The sequence below is a fragment of the Lucilia cuprina genome, chromosome 5 (assembly GCF_022045245.1).
Source record: "Lucilia cuprina isolate Lc7/37 chromosome 5, ASM2204524v1, whole genome shotgun sequence".
Lineage (NCBI taxonomy): Eukaryota > Metazoa > Arthropoda > Insecta > Diptera > Calliphoridae > Lucilia > Lucilia cuprina.
The window spans coordinates 21,176,098-21,193,305 of record NC_060953.1 but is presented as its reverse complement, the minus strand read 5'-3'; the positions used below and the strand labels follow the sequence as shown (position 1 = coordinate 21,193,305).

General features: G+C 28.4%; 1 protein-coding gene across 3 annotated transcripts in view; it reads right to left on the bottom strand.

Moving 5' to 3' along the window:
* LOC111679057 (transcription factor AP-2-epsilon) overlaps positions 1-17,208 on the bottom strand; it is a 148,711-nt gene that overhangs the window by 38,372 nt on the left and 93,131 nt on the right. The window contains exon 1 of one of the 3 annotated variants that reach the window (XM_023440555.2): positions 14,366-15,272. The exons of 1 other annotated variant lie outside the window; for it this stretch is intronic. In XM_023440555.2, the coding sequence (XP_023296323.1) occupies positions 14,366-14,422 (57 nt within the window). In that variant the 5' untranslated portion in view covers positions 14,423-15,272. Of the gene's footprint in view, positions 1-14,365; positions 15,273-17,208 lie in introns of those variants that run through there. One more of the 3 variants, XM_023440547.2, reaches the window with a different exon arrangement.

Here is a 17,208-nt window from a genome sequence, read left to right as displayed (position 1 = left end):
TAGTAGTCCCTATGCGCAGGGACCCAAACAAGGGTAATGTCAGACAGCCGACCCAGCATTGACAGATCCTTCTTGCATTGTCTGACTAATAAGGAAGTAGTAGTATAATCTATTAACATTTTCAATATTATTTTTCCAAAAGAATAAACTAAAAATAACACAAAGTATTTTACAACTCTTTTTGTTAGCTTGACATCAAATTTTGCATTGTTTGATCAGTAGAAGTACTTATTTTAAAATATTTTTTGAAAACTTTAAAAGGACACAGGAACGAAATGAAAAACTAACAAAGCAGTATATCATCCGGTTCGTATCTAATGTAGAGTGTCGAACGGTGTAGCTATACAGATTCTATTTAAAATAAAATCATCATAATTTTAATTTTTTTATAATCTAACTACATAATTCGAAATTTGGAGAAGCTAAAACAAAATCGATCGGAATAATAATACGCAACTGAAACCATATCGATCGAAATGTGTGCCAGGCCTGAATAATTATTTTTTTGGTTATGGTTGACTTTTCATCACTACAACTGCTCTTCTACACAAACGATTTCAAATTTGTATATTATTCTATTTAGTTAAACATGCAAATTTAATGTATGTTGTTTTCGATAATATAAATCAAAATACAGGATTAATTGCAAAATATTGAATTCATACAAAATATACTTTGATATTTTAAAACATTAGTTTTGATTTGGAGATGCCATTGGAAACAAATAGTTGACGCTTACAAATTAAATATTAGCTTTTCAAATATTGACTTCTTTATTTATTCAAATTTCTATTGTAATCGATGTTTTCTTCCAAGAACATTTTAATTTCTACTGAGTTCTAAAATTTTTTAACCAAATGAACGATACACATAAATACATATGTACTATATAAGTATGTTTAAAAGCAAATACAAAGGTAAATTCATAGCATTAAACACAGAATTGTGGGTATGGATGGGTCTTTTTTACGTTATTGGGTATACTCTTTGCATCCTATGTGTTCTTTTAATTCTTTATGTTGGCTTCAGTAATAACAAGAATAAGTTTTCTTCATTTCTGTCTTTTGCTGGGCACGTTTGTTTGCGGATGTTGCCATGGATCAGACTTGAGATTGGCACGAGTCTACCACACGTTTGAAACTTACATACCTAATACTGTACATATGTATATGTAGACTTGTATGTTCAAACTTGAATTCAAACTTTAAATCTGTATTACAGAAGTAATCTTATACATACTAGTTAAAATTATGTTGGAACATGCATATGTATAAGTATATGTTTGTATACATATCAAATATACATATGTACATTAATGTGGTCCCAAAATATGGATAAAACGGTCCTTTATGACTTTTTTCTTATTTATGGAAACTAAAAACAAATTTAATATCATATGTATGGTCTTTGAGAGGCTATTTCAATAACAGATCATAATTATGTATACCTCAAAATTATTGAAATGTTGTATTTTTCGAAAAATATTTTTCAAATTTTTACAAAAAAATATTTAATTGAAATTATTACATTATAAACCTCATATTATTTATCTTATGTACTTAATATGTCATCAATTTCATTAACTTTACAATGGTATGTAACACTATGGTTTTATTCTATTATAATTCAAATTTTTTAGTTTAACTAAAATATTAACACAATTTTTCTGAAACACCTATTGCCCCTTTTTGTTATATTTACTGTATAAATAACGGCTTTAATGTTGTAGTTTACAATATTTTGCAATGTTTTGGTAGCATACATAGGATTCGATGAATGCAAATAAAATTTGATCTAAATTGAATGTGAAAAAACGGAAATAACCGTTTCGATAAATTTTATAAAGGATTAATAAATGAAAAAAATTTAAAATGTTTCTAAAAAATTAAAAAAAAATCGATTGCGTTTGCTGTAAAACAAATATTTCTGATAGGCCATTAAGTTTCTCATCGTTCCTTTGAAAAGAATATGAACAAATTATGAAAATTCCAAAAAAGACGTTTTTATCCTTTGATCCAAATATTGACGCCAGAACAAACATTCTAAGTGGGAATGTTGCGAATGCGAATGCAAATTAAACCATCTTAAAAGCAATAAGTTTAAATTATTTGTTGCAAAATTTATCTTATTATACAGCGGGACGATATGGGTACAAACACAAATAAATAAAATCTAAACATCAATTTAAATTATTTTTTTAAATATTTTCGAATCAATTAGTATTGAGAATTTTTCCATTTGATAAATTATGAAATGTATTGAAATTATTTATGAATTACTACGTCAGTGCATTTTTCCACACTTTATTTGTGCTAAAATAAATTAATTTAAATTCACCAAATGAGATGTATTCTTCACTGGCCCTACTGTCATACAATTTCCATTCACCAAAAATGTTGTCTGGGAGATCCTCTTGTATTTACCAATTCCATTTTCATCCTAAAATCAGTAGCACAAACAACCCTTTTAAATTGTTTGCCAGAAAGTACATAAACATCCTTAAAACCTAATTTAGATATATTAAAAAATACGCATGGGTTGTCCCATTGTACCCAAGAACACCAATATTTTAAATTTTAAAATTTTGACATCAAATTGCAATGAAAGACACAAAAAGTCGAAAAATTAATCTGTTGACAAAAAAATTATTTAAAATTTACCGTTATGTTTTTATGATGTTGTATTCGGTAAATTTACTCTTTAAATTCTAAAGCAATATTCCAAAAATCAAATTTTACAAAAAAAGCTCAGTAATATATAAAAATTATAAAACCGGATGTTTTTTCGTACCCAAGCGAGTACAGTGGGAACGAATGGTTTACCAGAAAATTAAAAATTATGAAATTACATAATACACCATCCAACACTCAAAATTAGACACGAACCAATAATCTGAAACTAGAGATTAAATGAAGTAAATCTGTGTTCACTGTTCTTTATTTCGTAGTTCTGCATACTTGTAAAAGGACTTAAAAATTTCAAAGAAGTGCGTTTAAAAATATATAAATACTTCTGCTAAAATATTTTATATTATTTTTATTTTGTTGGGATCAAAATATGTGAAAATGTCGTTCAATAATTTCCCAGGATAAAATTTAAAAATACATTTTGATATCTTATTTAATGTTCTTCTCTTTTTTCAATCTGTCAGCAGCTTAAGTGAAAAGCCGAACATGTAGCCAAGTAGTCAGAATGGCACATTATCATCTGTACTTAGATGATGTTATTGAATTTGGATCAGACACTGAACCTTTGCGCTGCAACTATAGCCGTATATAGGTTAGACTGCCCAGAGGCTGTGGGCTGCCCCAACACTGGGATCGGATGCGGATTCTCAATCAGTCACCCATTTTTAACATCACCGATTATAAAAAGTAAGACAAATTATGTAAATCAATGGATCCCAACGATGACGACTCTCAGCTTGAAAAGGACAATGGAATGTACGCACACTTTAAGACCCCTCAAAGCTAGAATAGGTGGGCAAAAAACTTATCAGATATAGGCTGGTTATCATAGGTCTATGCAAAACGAGGTGGCCTATAATCTGGAAAGCCAGAGACCCAACCACGATCAAATGAGGTTGGCATGCTTTAATCCAGGGAATCTCGTAGTGCTTTTATCAATTGGAAGCCGTATGGAGACAGAGTAATCGTCGCAAATTTTCGTACTTTATGTTCCCACAACACCGTGTACAAGGCTACCTGCTTATCTCATGAAGGGGCAACAGAAAACCAGATCGAGCATATTGATATAAGCAAAACTGGTGAAGAAGTCTCCTAAACGTAAGGATAAAAAATGTTGCAGTTTGCATCTCGGACCATCACCTTGTAATTATTAAATTGAAAATATTGTAGCGGCGAATGTTAATGATGTTTATAATACATACACAGTATAACTGTCACAACTTCCAGTTATGAAAGTTATGGAGACAACCTCTGAAAATTTCATAAAAAAATTAGTTTTTTTATTCATGCTCAAACAGAAATTGCAAAAAACAAAATACACAATCATACGGTAAATTTTGTTATTGTACTCTTGTTTATAAAAACAAGGCAGAGCGTGAGAAGCAGATCAAGAGTAGCAGAGCGAGAGCAGCTAGTGTGTTGTTATTGACTGAAATGACTTTCTAACTTAAGCCTGGCTTAAGTTAGAAACCATAAAAGACAACTTTTTGATACGTTTTTTTTAAAGTACTTTTGGAATTTTTTCTAATATTGAACCTAGAAATATGAAATTAAGTATGAATAGTCTGAGTTAAAGGTACTTTACATTATCTGATTTTGTTTTAATACAAAATATTATTTGAAAATGTATTGTAGTCTGAAAAACTAAAACATTTTGTAGTTTGAAATGTATTAAGCTTTTAACAAATTTTAAATTATTTTTATTTACAAAATACACAATTTATTTGTAGTTTTCTTTTGGATTTTAATTTGTAAATTGGTTTTCTTTTATTTTTCATCACAATTTTCTTCATAATCAATTTGAAATTGAAAATAAACCAAAAAAATAGGTTTCATAATACATGAATGAAAATTTTTCAATACATTTTGACAACAAATATTATTTTGTATTAAAGACAATGAAACTCTGATATTAATACAAAGTATTGTAATGTAAAACCCCCTTTAGGTGAGAATTTCAAAAGGTACTTTTGGAATATTCTATAATATTGAACCAAGGGACATGAAATTTAGTACGTAGATTCGGAATTAGATGTGAACCCATAAAAGTTAACTTTTTGGTGCTTTTTCGTTTTTCAAAAGGTATTTTTTGAGTTTTCTATAATAATGAACTTAGAAACATGAAATTAAGTATGTAGAGTCCGGATTAGACGACAACATATCAAAGGGGATTTTTTGGTACTTTTTCGTTCTACAAAAGGTACCTTTTGAATTTTCTATAATATTAAACCTAGAAACATGAAATTTAGCATGTAGGGCCTTGACTAGGTAAGAACCTACAAAAAAGGAATCTTTGGTACTTTTTCGTTCTACAAAAGGTACTTTTTGAATTTTCTATAATATTGAAACTAGAAACATGAAATTTAGTTTGTAGAGTCCGGATTAGGTGAGAACACTTTTAAGTACTTTTTCCTTCTACAAAAGGTAGTATTTCACTTAACAAATTAACAAATAAAAGAACGAAACAAAATTTACAAAATACTAGTGTCCGACCGAACGTTCGGGTACCGGTTCGGAGTTCGGTAAAAAGTGAGTTTCGGTCAAACGCCGAACTTTTTCTAGGTCCTTATTCTCAAACGATCTAGACAAGTCTATCAGTCAGAGTGACTGTTAGTCTCTTAAAAGAACGATAGGACCTAAACTATTGTTACAGTTTGACTGGTATTCAAAATGGACAAAATCGGCTTACATTTGGACATGGCCTCCATATAAGGTTCGCTTTAGAAAATGACTAACATTCATAGCAGGCTTAAAAATACTAGTATTTGAATGAAATTATACTTAAATTTTTTATGAACTATTATTTCACATAAATCGGCGAATTGAAATCTGCGAATTGTGTTAAGTATTATAAGTATATGTATTTTTTATTTTTTTTAGAAACTGTAATTTTACTAATTTGATAAAATTCACTTTGATTTCGATACATATTTAAAACGAAATTTTAATCACCTTGGAAACAATATTATGATAAATACAAAAATATTTTGAAGGTATTTAATCATAATATGATATTTTAAAATTGTTACAATAACGAAAATATGTTTAGACTACAACCATAATTTTAACCACAACCATGTTTTTTCTCTTACAGAGAATTATATCGCTGTCAATAAATTGTTTAAAAACCAAAAATAAAAGTATTATTTCACAAAAATGGTTTGTTATTAGAAATTAATCATTCTTTGGAATTCGGAATTAGTTGATAATTGACCCAATTGCTAATAAAAGACCCTCTTCAAAAATTCTTCCGGATGTTCATATTTTGTTTTAAATGTTATAAATTGATTACTTTTTAATCATAAATGCGTTTTTCATTTAAGAAATAAGTTCCCGTTCACCGATCTTTGAAAACCGAATAAAGTTTGGGTTCGTCCGAACTTTTAAATTTACCGAAGTTCGGGTTCGGTGTTCGGTACCAAACGAAATTTTGAGTTCGGTCGGACTCTACAAAATACATTTTGGGTCACCTTTTATTCTTGATTATAGAAATAAACTCTTATACTGAATTTTACATTTAAATTTTGCATATGTGAGTATTTTAAACCCTCGTAAAGACTTGTTTAATTGCCTCATCAATTGTCTATCAACTGAAATTATTATTGCGTTTACAATTCGCACAAGTTTTTTAATACTCTGCACTTTTGTGAACATTGATTGACGCTGAATGCACTGCACGCAAAAGTAATGATCCTTTGATTTAATGCGTTATAAATTTATGGGGAGTTCCATAGATAGTGTTCAATTTATATATATTGGGAATTTATTTATATTTGCATACTTCTAAAAATAATTAATAATAGTAATAAATTCGAATACTGGTTTCTCATTAGCGAATTAGACCTGGAATCTTTTGTTGAAAAACTTTTTCTTAATACTCTTTTAAAGTTTCCTTAATGTCCACACATAGAAACTTTTGTTTCAGAAACTACGTATTAGGTGCATTGATTTGTTGTGAGAAAAATAACAAAACAAGAGAACACTTTTGAGTTGATTGTATTTTTTTGTGTTCAAACACTTGTTTGTGATTTTGATCAAACACGAAAATCACTTGAATATTAACAAATCACATACAAACATATTATCTCGATAAAATTCTTAATTTACTCTCAATAAAAAAAGTACGCGAACGCCAATTTGTAAATATTATCAAGTAATGATTTTCTACAGCTGATTTTTTAGTTATTAAAATCGCAGATAATTAAAAAAAAATAAAGTCAAAATTAAAAAAAAATGTTAACTATGAAAATACATTTAAAACCAAGATTTATAATAGTAATTAATGTATTATTACTGTAATACTATATTTTTTTTTTTTTTTTTGGGTTTTGATTAGGATGGCGGTGCATCAAGCACTCATATTGCCAGGTTATCACACGTTTGTCCAGAGAAAACCCCACCAACCGACCTATACCTTCATATAGGAAGTTGGAGCATCCGGACTTGATTTCATCAAAAGTATTAATGGTCTCCACCAGTATATATTTGAGTTTAAATGGTCTCCACCAGGTTATATCGTGAGTATTTTATGGTCTCCACCAGTTAAAAACGTTTGAGTATTCTATGGTCTCCACCAATAAAACATAACCTCACTTGAGGTAAAACGAAAGCACGAGGTTAATGTAGACAACATGTAACTTTGAACAGTTACATGAAGTAATACATTACACCAGTGCGAGCGAGACGCAAAACTGTCGAAAGCCAGGCAACAAACACAAGCCTGAACGCGTTTAAGAAATAATCGCGATGACGCGAGAGTTGTTCCCCAACTCAGACCTGAATTGCGACTGTAATACTATATTTAAGATATTTTTTTGGTTTTTTAATATTTTAAAATTTTAAACGCTACATAGTCAATGAAAATCGCTATTTGTATATTATTTATGACATTTTCAATTATAAACAAAAGTGAAAAATACATAAAACTCAAATAAAATTCAATTTGTATCCATTTAAATAAATATGAGTAAAAGAAAACTAGATGTTTTTAATTAATAATTGATATTTATAACATGTTTACATTTTCAATCATATGTTTAAAAAACACCAAAAAAATCTCTATCAACGAATTGTCATTTTTATCGTTCTCTTATTCTCTCTTTTCAAAAGTACACGAACGAAATCCAGTAACAATTGTTACAAATTATCGAGTACGCGAACGACCTAACGCTTTATTGTGAAAAAAAATCAGATCTTTTATTTTTATTTATTTTTTATTTATTTATTTAATTCAACTATTAATTTTTTTATACAGCTGAGCACAAAACAATTAATAAATATAAAATACAATATATAATATAACATAAGAAATTATTATTGGAAATAGTTATAAACATATACATGGGCGTAGAAAAATCAATGAGATCGTATAGGCGGTTGACTTCTAATCATATTCTTCGGAGAGGATCAAAATTTATAAAATTTGGCCTATTGAATTCTTTATATAATGGAACATAAGACCTAAGTGGTCTATTTGGAACATTAATTCGGATATTCGAAAGAAGGAATTAGGACTTCTAATCATATTCTTCGGAGAGAAAATTATTATTGGAAACAGTTATAAACATATACATAGGCGTAGAAAAATCAATGAGATCGTATAGGCGGTTGACTTCTAATCATATTCTTCGGAGAGGATCAAAATTTATAAAATTTGGCCTATTGAATTCTTTATATAATGGAACATAAGACCTAAGTGGTCTATTTGGAACATTAATTCGGATATTCGAAAGAAGGAATTAGGAGATAAATTTTCCATGTAATAAGTTTAATGAAAATGTGACATTAGAAACCATTCTTTTACTTTTTAATGTTGGAAGCTTAATAAGCGCAAGCCGACTATGATATGGAGGTAGGTTTGTGTCAAGATTCCACCTGAAATTTCGGAGGCAAAAAATTAGAATGCTCATAACTGTTGTTTTGTTTATTAAAATGGATTACGCATTTTTATAAAAAAATAAGGCTATATTAAGTTTAAACTGTTTATTTAATTTTCACATTTCTTAAGTAACTCATCAAAAAATTAGATAATGTACATATGTATATATGTATGTATATCTCTATCCTAATTAGATTCTAAGACTTTCTATACATCTCCGTACGTCTGTCTGTTTAAAATAAATTACATTTGACCGTATATAATGTTATGCAAAAAAAATAATAATAATAATAAAATTAAAATCAGTAATTTCTTCGTGTTTATACATAAAAATTTTAAAGAACATAACTATTTTCAAACTGATTTTTTATTCCTAACATTTCCCAGCAGTTCGTCGGGACAGTCCCGAACTAACCACTAAAATTTAAAAATATCAAGTGTCTACTCGACAATAATGTGACGTTTGACCCGAAAGATATAAATTTGAGTCAACCAGATGGTGGCATATTAGTAGAAAGTAATAATCATTTCTAAAGATGAGTAAAATAAAACAAAAAAAAATTAAGAGTATATTCTCTAGTTTACTTAAGGACAGTAAAGAGACGACTGTCTCCGCTCCCGCTTACATAGAAGACACTAAAGTGACGACTGTCTTCAATTTCGATTACAAAGGGTACATTTGTGACGAATGACCCAAAACATTCGAATTACGATCATCCAGGTGGTTAACTATTAGTGGAAATTACTGTCATTTTCGTATGCATTGACTTTTTGTCGAACTGCTGGGTTATAAATATGATATCGGTATTTGATATAGTAAAAAAAAGAAAACTTGAAATTTTCAAATGTACAATTTCATTAAAACGATCCTAATGATATACATATGTATATTTGTATGTATGTAGGAACATACATAGCTATTTTTATGCTACTTTTTATGTAAGTATGTTCATATGTGTGTACGTACATATTTGTGGTGGGAATTATTCGACTATTTTTTTAGCAAAATGTAAACTCGTAAATATATATGTACATACATATGCAATAGGTATGTATTTGTTTTTGGACTCTTATTGCAGACAAAACGCCACCGCACGCAAACTGTATCTGTATGTGGCTAATTCTCATAAATTATTTTTTGGCAACGCATCACGCAAGTGTATCGATGACTTTTTTCTACAAATTCGTGTTTAAGTTGTTGTTATTTTGCTTTGGTCGGTGCTTGTTCAGGCTACTTTTGTTGTTGGAATTATTGCAAAAACGCAAAAAAACTAATGTTGTGCTGATGTTTGTGGGCGACGACTTACGCTCTGCCCTGTTTTGGCGTTTCTTTTCTTGTGCTCTATTTTGTTGTTGATGAAGAGTTTTGTATGAGATTTCTTTTTAATAGTGATTCAAATTTGATTTAGTTTTTGCAAAAAGAAAATTCCAAGAAGATGACCAGGACAGCGTATAATTTGGCTAATTGAATGGGGGTGGGAATCGAAACTCAAAGAAGTTTAAACGAGTTTCAACATTAACGACGTATATTAGAGAATAAGAATGTAAATTTTGCAGACACGACTTTATGAATGCCTTAATAGTAATACCGATAAAAGTGAATTTCTTTAATTTTGTATACACAGTGTATGTGTCAAGCGTTTGCAATGTACATCGCAAATTTAATATTTTTGATACATAATTTTCGAAAAGCAAATAGAAACATTTTATAAGCTAAAAATTAAATACATATGTTAAAATTGTTACCTTACTAGCTCTTCAACTAGTTACGTTACGAGATCTATTGTATTATTTAACAAGGGCATGACCGAATATCTAGTCAGATAACGAAATCTTGAGCTACGTTTAACAAAAATATAAAAACTTAAAAATTCTTCACTAACACTGATTATAAAATTCTTAGGATTTACGCCCAGGAAATTGTGTTTCTGAACATTAGAAGAAAATACATTCAGTCAACATTTTTTTCTTTTCATTAAAAGGAGCACACAACAGGCCCGATAGTAGCCTATGTGTTGATGTAGTATCATCCCCCTACAACCTAACCTAACCATAAAATTTTTAAAAACTAAAATATAAATTGTAAAGGATATATATTAGGGCTGTCATTCGAATAAAAATTATGCGATTAATCGAGGAAAAAAATTGTTTTTCTTCGAACGAATAAAAATTTTATATTTTATAATTAAGAATAATTCGAACAATTTTTGTCGAATAATCGAATATTCGAATAATATTTTAATGTTACTTTTTACCCATATTTTATTTTTATAATGAACAAAGAATTGCATTAATATTTTGTACAACAAATACTTAATCAAAAGATATGTTATATTTGATAAAAATCTTGTACTACTTTTTGCAATGTTAAAAATATAATGCTTTCTGTTTTAGATGTGATTCGATGAATTTTTTAAATTTTTGGAATGAGTAAAACAGAGAGTTCCTAAAAACCTATTTATGCCGAATTTAGTTGCTATACTGGTATTTTAAGCGAGTTATGTGGGATCTTAAATGGGAGGTTGAATCGATTATCGACTGATTCTCATCATATTTTAACAAAAAATTTTGGTTACTTAAAAATTTGTGCATTTCGAATTTCATTACCACCCGCTCCTTTAATAGCCAGGTATAGTTATTTTCCGAAGGGAACCTTATATGGGTGCTAGGTTAAATCGGACATAGATATGGCCCATTTTCAGTACCAAACAAAAAAAAAACATTTCAACTCTCTAGCTCGTCCTATCGTATTTTCAACAGACAGATTGAACTAAGTTACTGACGTATAAGTGTATGATATGTGGAGTGACCAAACTTTTGAAACTAGTGTTTCCGATCGGTATTAAATTTACAGCAATGTAAGCCCTTTTGGATATAAGTAAAGATATAATATTTGATCAAAATCGGTAAACTCAAATTGTATGTGATTGGAAAATTTTGTTTATCTCATTAAAAGAAAAATTTTAGCAAAGCATCCATGTTTATATTATGGGGATAGGTGCAAAATTATAAATATTTTTATAATTAAAACCTATTTTCAGGGTTTTATGTTTTCCGTTTTTTTATTCTTGTTTATTATTAATTATTATTAATAATTTTATTTTACAATAAAGTTTGAAACGCTTTTCTTAATGAATTTGTAAAAATTGAGAGAGAATTTAGACTTAGTTTTCATTATTAAGCCACAGCTGTTCTTCTATTGACATCATATTTTGCAAATCTAATTAACTTTGCGTAAACAGATTTACTTCTCTTCATAAAATCAATTAATCAATCAATTCCTATAATCAGTAGTCGAGTTGAATGGGTATATTTTAGGGAAGCGATAGATTAATGTAACGGTAGCCTTGTTTAATTTATTTCGATATGATAGTTTAAATCTATTTAAAATTATTCGTCAAAAACTCTTTTTTCATTTCACAGCTCCCATAGCCATATGTACTTTAAATTTATGACTATTGTGATTATTTTGAAATGTTATATGTATTTATATCATTAATAATGCACAGATTTTTTTAAAACAAAAGATATTGGAATTATTAATTGTATAATGTTAGTCCTTAGTTAGTTTGAAAAAAATATGTATATAATACACCTTGACTATTTTTGGAAGATTTTAAAATACTTAATTATTTCTTTTTTAGAGAAAAACTTGGATATCAGTATAAATAAATTATTTAGATTTCTGACCAATATTTTTATATACAAAACATTCTTAGTCCAAAAAGTGAGTGGGTCTATAGAAAACTAGTTGAAATTATTGACTTATGTGTGGCAAACATTTTTGACAAATCCAAGTGTACTTATTTTTATTTATTTAAAAAATGTCGAAAATTTTTTTTCGAGGATGAAAAGGAAATCAAAATTTTTTTAAATCTCAGAAAAAATTAAGTTTTTTTACACATTCTATGCAATAGAATATTATAAAAATTAGAACACATTTGTTTCTATAGGAAATCTTGATTCCTGCTGGAAACTGGCAGAATCGATACATAATTTCATAAAAATTTATTTCAATTAGAAATGGCTTCGGTTAGAATGACGATATCTTAAAATTTTGCATAAAAATTTGTATGTCAATTTATATATAGGAAAAATATTCTGAAGCGGTCCATTATTGGTAGTAGCTCCTATATAAGGTCCCCTTCAGAAATTCACTTAAACGCACACAACTTATTCTAAAAAATTATAACCTTAAAAAATTTAGCTCAAACATTGTTTTTTTTTATTCAGGTCGTAACTCCCATAAAACGTCCAATTCAAAAAATCACCTAAACGCATTTTACTCATGCATACAAAATTTTTCAAAAATATTGGTTTTACATAAATGATGTTGCATAATTTTTCTCCTCCCGAAAATCACTTTAGCGCACATAAATCATTATCAAATAAATATATCCATATAAAATATGGCACTCATATTACTTTTGAAAAGAAAAATTTATTTTAAAATGTTTTTAGAATCGGTTCATAATTGAACGTAGCTCGCATATAAGGTCTTCTTCCGAAAATCGTCTAAACGCATATTTCTCATTACCAAATGACATCCATATATAATTTGACACAAATATTGATTTTGCTATAAAATTTAATAGCTTTTATTTACAGGAATGTTCCCTGTGAAATATTTTTAAATTTGGTAATCATTATTGTAGGTAATGTGGTTATTTCTTACATGACTTGGTAATGAGTTGTAATTTTTCTATTAACATTAACTTAATATGTGTAAACAAATGTGAACAACATGCAAATTATTTAATTTATAATATTTTATTAATTTAATGTAAAATTAACGCAATTCGCTCTTAAACCTATATCATCTGCAGACGATGTCGTAATACTTGAACTGGCCAGTTATGAGACACATTAAAATGTATACTAGGCACATTGGAAAGCATACACATGCCCAGACACATAACATATCGGAAGATATTAAACATCGACTACAGACAAGGTCTCTTGGATTAATTAACGGTGGGTAAAACCACAAAGATCGTATAGGGCTTATATCCCTCAAATCGAACTATTCTGTAAACAATCACTGGTTATGTCCCTAGCTCCCATAGCGAATATTATCAAGTTTATTAATTTTTTGCGTGGCTTTAGGTTTAATTTCTTCCTTAAAGTTAAAAATTTCATAATCAACGTGAAAATTTGCACTTTTAAAGCAAAAATATGTTGCTACTGCAGCAAATCTTCTTGTTATGTCTGGGGACGTCTGGATACATATTTCATTATGAAATAAATCCCCAATATAAAAATGGAAAAGACCCCTGACGAAATGAAAACTCCCTAAATTAAAATGAAATAATAGCCCATTTTTGAAGATTTATTTCACATAAAACAAATTCCTAATTTCAAAATGAAATAAGTTTCCAAAAAAAAAAAACAAATTATGAAAGAAGTCGGTTTTAGTAGCATTCCTAAAAACTTGCGCAGAGCCAAAGGTCGTCTATCAATATATTGTTATTTTGTGTGATAAAATTAAAAAATTAAAATTAAAAAAAGAAAATCCAAGTTTTTATCAATATTGAGACGTTATAATAAAGAGAAGTCATCTTTGTTGATAAAATCTGTTATGTCATCTTAAAGCAGGCGCGGATCCATAGGAAGAAAAAGGGAAATTAACCAAACCCTACCCCCTCCCCAAATCGAAAATTTTTCATACAAAATATAAAAATGGGAAAAAAGAAAAATAAGTAAAAAAACAGAATTTAACTCTTAAAACTCTGAGCGCCGGAACTTTTTTCATATCCGTCTTGAGCAAACGTAAAAAAGTGTAAGATTGATAGAAACTTACCATCATAAATTTTTGATCCTCAAATTGATGATCATTAGTTCGGTGTAGGATGTGCATTTGAATTGAATTAGTTGTTTAACCTTTGATGATCAAATGAATTTAATAATCAATGTATTGATTGGCTTGCTAAAGGAATAATCAATAAAATCCGTAAATTTCTTTCTTTATTTATGTATTTTTTGGTTTCATATATGCAATTGTTGCTACGTTTTTTTCTAAATGGTATTTGTACGAGTATTTTTAAAATTATTATTATAGTTGTTTTTTATTCAAAATATCACAACATCATATTCGATTGTTTTTTTACGAATACTATATAAAATTCATAATAAATCGTTCGTAAAAAAAATATTAGATATTTGTATGAATCATTATGAAGTATTATTATGACTTATGTAGATTACAAATTAATTTATATATGTCACACACAGTAATGATTAAACAGGTACGCGCGACTTATGTACATATGTATGAAAATTTTGACGGAAATTGTCACAGATTGGTTGTAATAAGGCAACAATGCATGTGTATACAATTGTAGTGTGTTTTTGTTTAGATTTGACTGCGTATGTGTGTATCCATGAGATGTTTTGTATTCAAAATATATAAAATTGTATGTATATTCGTCGCACTGGATACTAAAAAGGTATTTAAATTCCCTTCGAAGGTATATTTGTTAATTTAATTTTAAACACTTTATATTTTTTGATTCGATGACAAGTCAAAGAACATTTTAGTAAGTCTTTTTTTCTTGTATTTTGTTTAAATTTATTTGATTTTATTTTACTGATTTAATAGACACAAATGATGGTACGACCCGTAAACGAAATGCCCTTGCGCAGCCACAGACGGTAGTTTTCGACTGAAGCTCAGTTTTCTGGTTGGACATAAAAACCTTCAGGGTATGTAAGTAAATGCTGTATGCATTGTTTTCTGGCTGCTGAGCGGACAAACATAAACAAACTCACACTAGTACATACATATCGCCGGATTTTAACAATACAACAAAATCCTAAAGACTGACATGCCAACTACTACCCAACCCGAACTATTTCTCTGGTGGTGGTTATGGTGGTGGTTGCTTTTGTTGAAAACAACAAAAAAGTTTTAAATAAGAACGATGAGATACATACCTCGCAGATATTTATTTGCTCTTTTTTCTTTTCCTTTTTTATTTGCTTTTAATGCAGAGAACAAATTTTATTACAATAAAGAGAGTTGAAATGTTTGAAAAACTTCTCTTAATTTTATATATGTGTTTTTGATGCAGGCATGGAAAATTTGAAATAAAATTATCTAAATTGTATACAGAGGTGTTTATTGTCAAGCTTATTTGGTTAATGGTCCAGTTTTTTCAAATGTCTTAAACTTAATGCAATTTATGGATAAAAAAACAAAATTTTCTAAATGAGGCTTTATATAGAATATAGGTCAAACATGGGCCGACACTCATTAAATTTGGGAAAAGGGTATAATTTTTTATTTTAAATGTTTTGTTGAGTTTCAATGCGATATAAATTGTTACAATTCAATTTTAGACGTTTAAGACAGTTTTTGAAAGGGGTTTTGTATGGGAGCTAGGGTCAAATAAGGGCTGATCATTACGAAAATCTTCAGTGTCATTTATACTAATATAAAACTAATTTGTGCCAATTTTTAGATATATAATAGTATATTTGACGTAATTATGGCATAAAAAGCCCAAATCGGAAGGTACGGTTGTATGAGGGCTAGGTGAAATAATGGACCGATTTCAACCATTTTCAATAGTCTTTGTCCCTGTGCTTGACCAAATTTCATCAATTTATCTTGAAAATTGCGGCATGTAACTTGCGCACATGGTTTACATGGACAGACGGATGGACATGTCTTAATCGACTCAAAAAATTATTCTGAATCGATCGGTATACTTTAAGGTGAGTATAGGACCAATATTTTTGTGTGTTACAAACATCAGCACAAACGTATAATAAGCTCCCCACTATAGTGGTGTAGCGTAAAAAAAACTGCAGAACAAAATTAATGTCACAGAAAGCACTTTAAAATTGGTTATCCCAGTTTCAATGTTTTGATTTTTTTTGTAAATGTTTTGGCCACTTTTTGCTCGACTATCAAACTACTCCCACAAATGTTCTAGCAGAATGATATCTGACGATTGTGTCGTGGTATGAGAATATGTGAAACTTTGTGTCAAAGCCTTATACTTACAGTATGAGACCCATGATTTCAGTTATTATCGTCATATAAGAAGAACGAGGCTAATGGTTCAGTAACGATTATATGAAATATAAAATGTTCGTATTTATATGGTATTGGAATTTATACGTTTAATATTAATAACTACAGAAACATAGTTTCTTCTTCATATATATATATATATATATATATATATATATATATATATATATTATATATATATATGAATATATATATATATATATATATATATATTATATATATATATATATATATATATATATATATATATATATATAATATATATATATATATATATATTATATATATATATATATATATATTATATATATATATATATATATATATATATATATATATATATATATATATATATAATATATATATATATATATATATAATATATACCGTCAATTTCATGACGGTAGATGTCATATGGTAGTATGTAGGCGAAAGTAATTGCCAAGGACCTAAGTCCCCTGTCAAAGACCTAACTGGTGAGAATGTATTAGTAGAAGCACACAAATAAACGCAGTTGTTTAAAAGGTGGCAAATAAAAAATGTATTTTTTTGACGTTATTTTTGGTGTTGATAATGGAATTTTATTTATAGTTAATTATTTTTTG